The 12,141-nt window shown below is 35.5% G+C and overlaps 1 protein-coding gene across 1 annotated transcript in view; it reads left to right on the top strand.

Annotated features, from left to right (window-relative positions):
- The window catches only part of GPR158 (G protein-coupled receptor 158), a 429,043-nt gene that overhangs the window by 196,335 nt on the left and 220,567 nt on the right, over positions 1 to 12,141 (top strand). Inside the window, exon 3 of the mRNA XM_059183899.1 lies at positions 4,787 to 4,889. Within this exon, the coding sequence (XP_059039882.1) occupies positions 4,787 to 4,889 (103 nt within the window). The remainder of the gene's footprint in view (positions 1 to 4,786; positions 4,890 to 12,141) is intronic.

The raw sequence follows: 12,141 nt of genomic DNA, 5'->3' as shown, positions 1-12,141 counted from the left end.
TACCACACTATTTTGATTACTGTAGCTTTGTAAATATTTTTGAACTTAGAAAGTGTGAGACCTCCAAATTTTTCATTTCCAAGATTCCTTTGACTATTTGGGGTTCTAGAGATTACATACGATTTTTAGGATGGTTTTTCTGTTTTTGCCAAAAATGCTGTTGGGATTTTAATATCAATTGCATTGGGTAGCCTTGGAATTCTGGCAGTGTTAAGTTTTCCAATCCATGAACATAACTGTCAGTTTATATGTTTGTATCTTTAATTTTTTCAGCAACATTTTATAATTTTCAGTTTGGTTAAGTTATTCCTAAGTATTTTATTCTTTTTGAAGCTATTATAAGTGGGATTGTTTTTTTAGATCTCCTTTCTGGATTGTGATTATTTGTGTATAGAAACTTACCAATTTTTGTATGTTGATTTTATGTCCTAGAACTTAGCTTGATATGATTATTAATTCTAACAGTTTTTTTTGTCCTTTTATTGGCAAAATCTTGAGGGCTTTCTACATGTAACATTATGTATTCTGCAGACAAATAATTGTACTTCTTCCTTTCTTTTTTGAATGTCATTTATTTTTTTCATAATTACTCTGCCTAGGACCAATAATGCTGAATGGAAGTGACACTGGCCTTGTCTTGTTTCTGATCTTACAGGAATGTCTTTCAGCGTTTCACCATTAGGCCATAATGTTAGGTATAGGTATAGGCTTTTCAAATATGGCCTTTCTTATGTTGAGATAGTTTTTTTCTATTCATAGTTTGTTGAGTGTTTTTACCGTGAAAATGTATGCAATTTTGTCAAATGCTTTTTCTAAATTACTTGAAGTAATCATGTCGTTTTTGTCCATTTTGTCAGTATGGTGTATTGCATTGAATAATTTGTACATTGAATCATTGTTGCATTCCAGGAATAAGTCCCACTTGGTTATGGTGTGTAGTCCTCTGAATATGCTGAAATTGGTTTGTAATTATTTTGTTGAAGATGTTCACATCAATATTAATCAGGAACATTGGTCTGTGGTTTTCATTTCCTGTAGTATCTTTGTCTGATTTTACTAGCAGGAAAATGCTGGCTTCACAAAATGAGTTAGAAAGTATTTTCATTTCACATTTTTAGAACAGTTTGAGGAAAAATTTAGTATTAATTTTTCTTTGACTGTTTGGTAGAATTGTCCATTGAGGCTTTCTGGTTCTGGGCTTTTTTTCTCCATTAGGATGTTTTTTATTCAATCTTCTTTCTAGTTATAAATCTGTCCAGAACTTTTGTTTCCTCATGACTCATACTTGATAGGCTGTATATTTCTAGGAATCTATTTTTCTCTAAATTCTTGACCTCTATCTCCTTTTATTTGGATCTGGATTACTCCCAGGAATGTAACTGATTGTAGGTTGTCAAGGCTATCCTTGGCTATATCTCTGCTGATGGCTTAGTAAGTATTGGCATTGTAGGTTCATCGATGAGGGCATCCAGGCTTGTGAGTAGCTTCATTCACAGGGATGCTTAAGTCTTAATATAAGAAGCTTACTGTTTATAGAACGGTATCATGGAACAGCTACCTCCATGGAGAAAGAAGTACTGTTTTTTTCCATTTCTAGCTTCTTGGATTTCTGTGAAGATAAAGCAGAAAGGCTTGAATATCTAAAATGAATGAATGTCTTAAATATCTAAAATTAATATTTCAAGTGAATATTTTAAATGAACTTTAAATTAGAGTTAAGTTCTGAAGACTTTTCCCTATATTACGTGGGAATCTTTTTAAAATTCTAAATCTTAAAAATTATAGAAAACAGCTCCTCAGTCCAGATATGATGAACATTAGTTGAGTAGTCATCATACTTATGTAGATTTTGAAAAACTAGTTTGAATACTAAACTAGTTGCCTAATCTTGAAAATGTATACGTCTGAGAGGTGTGACACAATTAGACTAGCTACAGAGTGGTGATGGCAGATAGAGCAAGAAAGCATGGAAATTTGATTGCAAATTTATAATCATTAATAGAAAAATAAGCAAGATCACTTTTATACTAAGGCAAACCTATATAAGCAATTGCATATTGAGTTACATGCAGGTCCTACAATTTTGAAGTGCAGCAGGATGATATTTTTATTGATGTTAACTATTTTTTTCTTTGAAAATATAAGTTAATTTAAGAATAGAACAGGGGATTTGAGGTAACTAGTAATTTATATTTCTGTGTTATCCATAATAAAATTGGGAAGATTTTTTTTTTATGCTCAAGGGACTTTATATTTGGTCATATTTATCTGATCAACCAGGATTTTTTTTTTAACCTTCATTTTTATCTCAAGTTTAGAGTTAGCTTGTAAAGAGATATTCTTATTCCCATAAACTTTAAATCTGCCTTAAACGTTTAAAATTTTCAACTGCATTACTGTTGTATACTGTCATATTATCAGGGAATTTAATGCTGTTTTAAGGAATAGCATTAACCTCCAAATTCCACAGAGGCAGAATATTTAAAGTATACTATTGTATTAACAGCATCTAATACTTAGTCTACCTGGATAAACCTATGCTTTATGAATGTTTACTAAATGTAACTCACAAGAAATTTTACATGTTATGTCCATAGTATCACAATCTAGTTAATGAGATAATGATACCACACTGAACTAACTCTTCTAAGTATGCTTTGTTGCTTCCTTTCTGCCTAATCTTTTAGCCCTAGAGTGTCTTGAGTCTCACCACTTTGGACCTCTGTCTTTTACAGCCTGTAGGCAGGCACTCCCTTAGTGAGCTAGTCTTACCTGATTTCATGGCTTTACCTATCATCTTTGTGCAAATCAGTCCTAAATATCTAGATATCCTAAATATCTGGGCAAATACAGCCCAGATATCTCTCCTAAACTCCCTAAAGCTTTATCAGCTTGCCTATTTGATACCTACAGTTAAATTTCACATAGGCACTTCACACTTAATATTTACAAAACTGAACTTTTACTCTTTCTTCCAAATCTTCTCCATCAGGAGACTTCCCTATGTCAATGGTGGCATCTCCAGTCTTAAGGTTGCTCAGGCCAAAAAAAGAGTAAAATCACCCTATGTTCCTCTTATACCCCATGTTTAACCTATTACAACATCTCTGTGTTTCTGCCTTCTTCAAAACTGTATATGAATTTGACTGTATTATTCGTCTTACAAATTAAAAAACTAAGGCTCAGAGAAGTTAAGAGAACATCCCAAGTTCACATAGCTAGTTAGTGATGAAGTCATAATTCAAGTCTTATTTTCTGACTGACCACAAATAATATGCTCTATTCATAATACTAGTGTTTTTGCAAAGTAAGTGTTACAGTTGTTTTTAATTTACATAGTTCAGAAATATCATCTGACCTCTTGTATAACTGGATTTTTATAAATAATATGTGTTAATTCATTTAGGTTCTATAGGAATTTTCTAAGCCCACAGCAGGCATTTCATAAATACTTGCCAACTCAGTTGAATTGATTGGTACTTATCTCTTTTTGTATATTGTTCTGGGTCAAGAACTGTGTTTTTAATTGCAAGGTATAGTTTGATATAAATTGTGTATTGGGTAAAAAAAAAAAAAGGCTGGGGTGGTTGTCGAATTAATGAAATAAAATATTCAAGGTCTCTTAGAAAGCTCTTTGTTAAACACTTTTTTGATATATCCATATGAATTTAGAACATGTGTTAGCTCTTGGTACCTTATATATAAATACTTTTCTATTTCTTGGGGTTTTCCTAGTATATAATATTGATCTTGATACCAATCATTAAGCTTAGATTGTGGAATTATTATTTGAATTATTTGGAGTTTTCTCTTTAGGGCTTCTGTATTAAGGAGACATTTTATAACTGAAATCTATTAGATTGTAAGATTTTCTAACTGATTATAATGGCAAAAAGTCAAAGGATTATCATCATGGTAGAGAGACAGCAGAAATGAAATTTCAGTGTTAACTGTATTCTTGAGACACTTCTGTTTTATTGATGTATTATTTGTATTTTAGTAGAAGTTATTCCATGCTATATAATGAAAAGTAGCAGAAATGAAGTATGTTAAGCCAAATTTGATGAGATTTAAGTGATATCTTTGAAAGAAGCCAAGATTAAGCTTTTGGGAGATATCTATTATATCTATTGATATGACATATTTAGAAAGTTGGTCATTTTTAAAAAATGTATGTACATATAGAACACGTATCTATGAAACAGATTTTAGGTAAAGAGTCGTTGGGATCATTATTTTATCTTAATTTTTCTCTTGCAAATTTGCACTTTAAAGTTTAATTGTTTTGTTGTTTTACCAATATGTTATTTTATTCCAAGGATGAAAATTTGGTAAATTTTTAATTCATAGAAACAATTTTCACATTCCAAATTCTATCCATCTACCTACCCACCTATCTACCTCCCTTTGCTGTGATAGAAATGTTTTACATGGAATCCTTCTTAAGCATTCTTACAGGCTTTGGAAATACCTCTTAAAGCAATAGTATATCTGAGCATTAAACCCAAAAGCCATGCTTAAAAATTCATTCCCTATGTCAACCGAATGAGTTAACGTTGTGGGCGCCTACAGCCATAATGGTGTGTATTTAGAAAGGAAACTCAGTTTGTGGTACCTAAAAAAATGTCTGTTGACAAACAAATCTAAAATAAGAGTTCAAAAAAGAGATATTTATTTCTGGAAAATGTGATAGTTCTGTTATCATTTGCAGTGATGGATATTTGTGGGTCTTTATACTGTGAAATAAACTGTGATCAACTCTACTGCTGTCTTTTCTTTTTCATAGTGTATGCCAATTAAAGGCCTAGGATTCGTGCTTGGAGCCTATCAGTGCATTTGCAAAGCAGGATTCTATCATCCTCAAGACTTCTCAGTGAACAACTTTCAGAGTAAGTGTCCTTTGTTTCTCCGCATAAATATGAGTACCCCGCACATAATACACACCATTATTAATTATTCAGATTTTCTTTTACCCTTGTTGGAGTTATTTGTTTCAGTCCCCACTGGTTTGACATTCTTTCATTCCTTAAGGAGTTTTTGTTTTGGGTTTGTCATCTACTGAGCCCTGGAGTACCACAAAATAATGTGTTTATTTTAAGTATGTTTTAGTTTTCAGTACACTTCCTGAAAATAATGTTAATTACGCAGTAAGACCAGTTGGGATTCTGTTGTTGGGAGCTGTTGCTATAGAAAGTTCCTAAACCCAATTTTGTTAGTTTGTTTACTTTGTTTATTAATTTGTTTATGTACTAGTTTTCTATACTGCATAAAAAACTGGCACAGAGTTAACAGTTTAAAGAACAAAAATTTATTATCACATAGTTTTCACTGGTTATCTTTCCAGTCAGAGGTTAGCTTGGCCCCCTGAATCACTAGGCTAAAATTGAGGCGTCATCTGGGTTGTAATCTGATCTGAGGCCCAGGGTCTTCTTCCAAGCCCATTCAGATCACTATCTGGCAGGGCCCCCCACTTTTTTTTTTTTTTTTTTTTGCTTGATGTTCGTCAGCCTGGTTTACTCTCAGCTCCTAAGAGTTCCTTAAGGCTTGTCCATATGACCCTCTTACCACATTGCAACTCACCCTCTTCAAGGCTTACAAAACAGTTTTCTCACTGTGCTCAGGCTGAATCATTTATAACATAAAATAATTATGAGTGAGTGACCCATCATTTTGCCAGGTAGGGTAATCTAATGAAAGGAAAGACGATCTCATCGTATTTACATGTCCACTGACATTCCAGAGGAGGTGATTATACAGTGTGTGTACTCCAAAATCAAAACTTGGTCATCTGCTATTTTATTCCTACTCCAGAAAATGTCGGTGTTATAATTTGAATTTTGACTTTTTACTTTATCTCTAGAGAATGCAGTGTTACCACACTGGCTTGTAGCTGGCTGTTAGACATAAAGAAGGAGTGTAGTGGTAAAAAGGGTACTTACATAGGAAGTTGGGGTTTGGGGTTACTAAAACTGAGGTACAGGTATCTTTTAGAGAGCCATTCACAGATCTTTGCAAGCCTTATTATTGGTCTGAATGGGAATTTGCATTTCTATTGGGCATAATTCAAAGGGTACCTTGAGATTGAGACTGAGTTTCTTCCACTGGGAATTTTGGTAGACATTTGTAGATTTCATTTTGTTTTTTTTTCTCCTGGAAAGCATTATTCTTGGTACTGAATCAGTTTACATATAATATATAGACTCTGGAGATGAGTAACATTTTGCTCTCTTCTCCATTGTATAGTTCAATACTCAGCCCCTGTTCTGATTAATAGTTACAGGTATAATTCTAAGATGGCCTCCAAGCTTCTGTTTCCACAGGCTCTGTCCAATACTTTCTCTTCATTGTGGGTAGGATCTGGGAATACAGAGAGGTAGTCACATATAATAGGCTATATTATTGTTGTTGTTATTATTATTATGGGGGGGGAGTTATATTATATTGCAAAGGTGTTGGTAGTCAGCTATGTGATTACATTGCATTAAATAAGATTCCCTCCCAGCATAGCCAACTGAAGAGAGATTCTAGTGCCTGCCTTGAAGAAGTAAACTACCTTGTTGTGAGAGAGCCATGTGTCTAAAACCCTAGTGCAGCCCCTAAGAGCTGAGAGTGAAACTCATAGGCAGCAACCAAGAAAACGTGGACCTCAGTTCTACAACTTCAAGCAATTCAGTTTTTCTAAAAGCCTGACTAGACATGGAGGAGGATCCTCAGCTCCAGATAAGAATACAGCCAGGCCAAAACCTTGATTTCAGTCCAGGGAGACCCCGAGCACAGATCCCAGTTATGTGGCGCCCACACTTCTGATCAATAGAAGCTGGGGAATAATGAATAGGTACTTTAAGTCCCCAGATTTCCAGTAATTTGTTTTATAGCCATAGAAACAAATACAACAATAGGGACAATAACCTGTTTTCAGGGTAGATCCGCTTTTCCTGGTATCTGTGTGGACCAAACCACGGCAATGCCAGAGCTGCTTTGGCATTCTTCACATTTACGGTCCAGACATAACAGATGATTCAACACTGAAGAATTAAGGGAATAGGTTTTAGCTTATGTTCTGTGAAGGTATTTTGTATCTGGTTTACCCACATTTGTTCTCAGCTCCCACTATGTGACTGAAATAAAACATCTAAATATTTTAGAACCAGAGAATGACTATGCCATTTGCTTATAACACCACCAGGAGAAACTAGTTAACCTTTAACAACTTATCTTTATTTAATTTGCACACTCCTACTTTCTTCCTTATTTTAAAAGCCAGCGTTTTTCACTGGACCTACTTTCCCTAAGAAAAGGCAGCTTCTCTATGAAAACCTAACTCCTGTGTTGTACACACTGAAGCCATGGAAAAGAGGCCACAGTTTTTAAAAGATGATCTATATTTAGACATTAGCTGTGATTCAGCTTTGACCTCAGCACATACTTAGCCAGACCTGACCTTCCTCAATGACAGAGCAGAAAGCCAGCTACATGTTATAATTTGAAGTCAGTAAAGTGTGCTTTGACCAAAACTGTCTTTCCTGGTGGCCTTGTCCGGTTGCAGGAAAATCTATTATTATTCATTCCTTACTCTAAAGAAAGAATACAGTGATCTAACCAAGAATGCAGGTTCTAACTTACCAGGGTTATCAATTGAGGACTAGCCAAACATTTTTTTTTTTGTATTCCTGGTTATTATTAAAACATGTACTACTTATCTCCGTGTTTTAATATATTCAGTCTTTTAATCATAGTATCCAGGCTGTTCGTATTAATAGTTGTTTTCTCATGTTCTTAAGGCGCTACCCTTGACTTAAGGAATGACTATGTGTAGGTCTGGAATGAAGGGTAAAGAAGACATTGAAGACCCTCATTTTGGGGGTCTTCATATGTGATATGCGATATGAGATAATGAGATAACACATGTGCACCTGCAAGCATAGTACATGGAATGTCATGTGTTCGCAAGTGTAGTAAGTGATAAACATCAGTGATGTGTGTAGAGATAATCCTTAAACATCATTTGTCATTAGCACTTTACCTCACATTTTATCATACTGACCAATTTTTTAAGACTAGAACTTTCGAGAATAAATTTCACATGGATGGGGACAGCAGAAGCATAACAACCAGTGCTGCATTGAGAAGGGCGGTGGGAGAAATCCTTGGGAGCTAGAGGCAACAGGAGGAAATTCGTGGCCTGACCAGGAGAGTAGGATACAGAAAACAGCAAAGAATGTACCTCAAAGATTAAATTCACTTACTTTACAGTTGTACATCTAAAAAAAAAATCTGAAATCCCCATGTCTGTTATTGTCATGTTATTGCATTTGGAGAGAAGAGCTGAAATATAGCGCTGGCATCTTAGAGAAAATATAAATGTGACTTAAAAATCCTGTTAAACTATGAAGCGATTTAAAATCTTTATTCAGACTAAGACCCACAGTAAACAAAGCTTGTAAAGACCAACAAGGCAATGTTTAAATGACATGATTTTAAATTGTGCTGACAGCCCAGAGACTGTGTTCTAGGCATCTCTCATGAAACTGGTGGTCATATGTGAACTAATAGGATCTGACATCTGGATGGTAGCGGGATTTCAGAATAACCAAGTACTGATGTCTAACTGTCTCCTCAAATCCGGGCTGTTCACTTCCAGGTTGATGAAAAAGAAGCTTATGACATGCTCATGTCTCTCAAATCCATCTATCTTAATATGAATTCTGTCTTGAGTGAAACCTCTTTTCTCTTTTCGGTAGATACATTCCCAGCCTTTCAGTCTTAGTCCTCTTGTCTTTTGGATTGACTTTGGCTCGTGTACCTTTCCAGAAAAATCTAATTACAAATGACCCAAACAGGGACCAAAACAGTCGAGAGGCAACTCCGGTGCTAATGATGGGAGAAGGCGGAGGACAAGAATGTAGAGATTTAAAAAAGGTATTATCTTGGGGAAAAAGAAAAAGAAGCTCTTTGAAAGCAGGTACAATATAGGGATGCTGAACTCCAGCAAATTGTTAAGCAAGGCTAACCTTTCTGGAATAAGTTTGTCCCTCCTCTTTTTCATGGCCAGTGAGCTGGAGATACTTGGCTTTTTGCAGACTAGGTACCAACCCCAAATTTAGAACAGATTAAGAGAGCTCGAACATCACAGTCTAATTATCAGCATTATCACTTTTGCTGTTGGTCCGACTTCAGCCTTGGGATCTGATCCACTTTGCTGTATTACAATTAGTCCTGATCAGTTTTTTTCCAGTTGTAGTAGCACAATTACCCATCTAGCTATGCTTTTGCTTTTGCCTCCTTCATTTGCCTAGTTTTCAGTTTTCATGTCTTCCTTCGTTAGTCCTGATCATAGTGAATGAAGTTGTCACTCAATGTGTCTGGAAGATGGGGTGAGTTGCCGGTGGAAGGGTTTCCAGAGCTGTCCACGTGGATTCTTAGACTCTCGACTCTCTCATTTAATCTGTTAGTCATTGGTTATGTTCTTTCTAAATGTTGGGACATACTCCATACCATGTTATCTTAAAAAAAAAAAAGTACATATTCTTTGGAACAAGTCTAAGTTGAGTTTGAATCCTGGCTCTACTACTTTCTTGCACTGTGCTATATTCTTTCATTTCCCTAACCTACATTTATGACATATGTAAAATCGGGATAATATTACATGCTTTATAAAATTGTTATAAGGATTAAATAATAAATTCAAAGTTCTAACCATGACACATATCAAATGCTCAAAAGTGTTGTTGTTCTGATGATTATATTTGGAAGTTTATTCCATTTCCCTCTTTCCCTAATTATTTCCAAGTTTATTCCATTTCCCTCTTTCCCTAATTATTTCCCCATTTTTCTTCCTTTCATCTAGTCTCTGCTCTACTTCCCAGCAAAGGATCATATTCCCATGTCCCCAATTTTTTTCTTTTAATCTTTAAAATGGGCATTGCTCTCATATATAATTTTCAATCATCCAAAAATCTTTCTTCTTCCTACTACCCCCCAAATTTACTTCATTAGATAAAAAATTTTTTATTACTACTTTTATTTAGTTATATTATTTTACTTTATTGGACTGCTAACTTGAGCTTCACTGTTGTAAATAATCATCTTCCCTAAAATATTTTTTAAAAAACTTCTGGCAGGGAAATCTGACTGTCAGTCATTCGCATATAAGCTCATTGTAATAGGCAGAATGATATCTGTTCCCACCCCCCAAAGATTGGCGTGTTCCCATTTTTCACAATCTTTGACTGTATTACCTCACGTGGCAAAAAGGGACTTTGCTGATGTGATTAAGTTACAGACCTTGAGATGAGAACGTTATCCTTGATTATTAGAACCATTCTAAGTCCCAGTAATAACAGGAAACTTTCCTGTCTGTAGTCAAGAGACTACAGGTGTCAAGAGATACCATTCCTGTCAGGGCACAGGAATGGTCAGAGAAATGCTACATGCGGACTTTGAAGATGGAGGTAAAAACCCAGCGAAGGAATGTAGGTGGTCTCAGGAAGCTGGAAAAGGTGAGGAAATAAAATCTTCTCTAGATTTTCTAGAAAAAAAAAAAATAGCCTGCTGACATCTTGATTTGAGCCAAGTGAGACCCACGTCAGACTTCTGACCTATAGAAATGTAAGAATGAATATAACTATGTTATGTTTCATTTAAGAAGCAATATACATTTTTGGGAATTGTTTTCTTATTTTTAAGACACCGACTAGTGTCCAGAATCTATAAAGAACTTAGCAAACTCAACACCCAAAGAACAAATAATCCAATCAAGAAATGGGCAGAAGACATGAACAGACATTTCTGCAAAGAAGACATCCAGATGGCCAACAGACACATGAAAAAGTGCTCCATATCACTCGGCATCAGGGAAATACAAATCAAAACCACAATGAGATATCACCTCACACCAGTCAGAATGGCTAAAATCAACAAGTCAGGAAATGACAGATGCTGGCGAGGATGCGGAGAAAGGGGAACCCTCCTACACTGTTGGTGGGAATGCAAGCTGGTGCAGCCACTCTGGAAAACAGCATGGAGGTTCCTCAAAATGTTGAAAATAGAACTGCCCTATGACCCAGCAATTGCACTATTGGGTATTTACCCTAAAGATACAAATGTAGTGATCCAAAGGGACACATGCACCCGAATGTTTATAGCAGCAATGTCCACAATAGCCAAACTATGGAAAGAACCTAGATGTCCATCAACAGATGAATGGATCAAGAAGATGTGGTATATATACACAATGGAATACTATGCAGCCATCAAAAGAAATGAAATCTTGCCATTTGCAACAACATGGATGGAACTAGAGCGTATCATGCTTAGCGAAATAAGTCAAGCAGAGAAAGACAACTATCATATGATCTCCCTGATATGAGGAAGTGGTGATGCAACATGGAGGCTTAAGTGGGTAGAAGAATAAATGAAACAAGATGGGATTGGGAGGGAGACAAACCATAAGTGACTCTTAATCTCACAAAACAAACTGAGGGTTGCTGGGGGGAGGGGGTTTGGGAGAAGGGGGTGGGATTATGGACATTGGGGAGGGTATGTGATTTGGTGTGTGCTGTGAAGTGTGTAAACCTGGTGATTCACAGACCTGTACCCCTGGGGATAAAAATATATGTTTATAAAAAATAAAAATTAAAAAAAAAAAAAAAAAAAGACACTCGGTTTGTGGGAATTTCTTAAAGCAGCAATAGAAAACTAGTACACTCAGCTTGCTTCCTACCCAACATTCTTTCCAATGTTCACAGTAGGCCACAGTGCTTTCTCTAGAGGAAATTGTTAACAATTCCAAATAATTGACTCAACAACAGATCTGGGCCTTTGCATCAAACATACTTTGGTTTTAATCTTGTGTCTTTTTAGTAGCAGGAGACTTGGGAAATTTTCTCATACATTCTGAGATTCTCTTTCCATATTCATAAAGCAGGAATAGTAGGATCTATTCCTTACCTGTTGTGAGGAAGGGGTAAATGAGACACCATACTGTATCCCTAAAATGATGGTGATTGTTATATTAATGTGAATATGGAAAATTTAATCCTTTTCTTTCTAGTATTTGTGAATTGGATATTGTAGGGATTGAATGAATAAAGTGCCTACTGGCCAAAAAAATCCATTTGGGCCTAATAATTTTATAAGTCA

The sequence above is a fragment of the Mustela lutreola genome, chromosome 8, assembly GCF_030435805.1.
Source record: "Mustela lutreola isolate mMusLut2 chromosome 8, mMusLut2.pri, whole genome shotgun sequence".
Taxonomy (NCBI): Eukaryota; Metazoa; Chordata; class Mammalia; order Carnivora; family Mustelidae; genus Mustela; species Mustela lutreola.
This window is presented reverse-complemented; position numbering and strand designations above follow the sequence as displayed.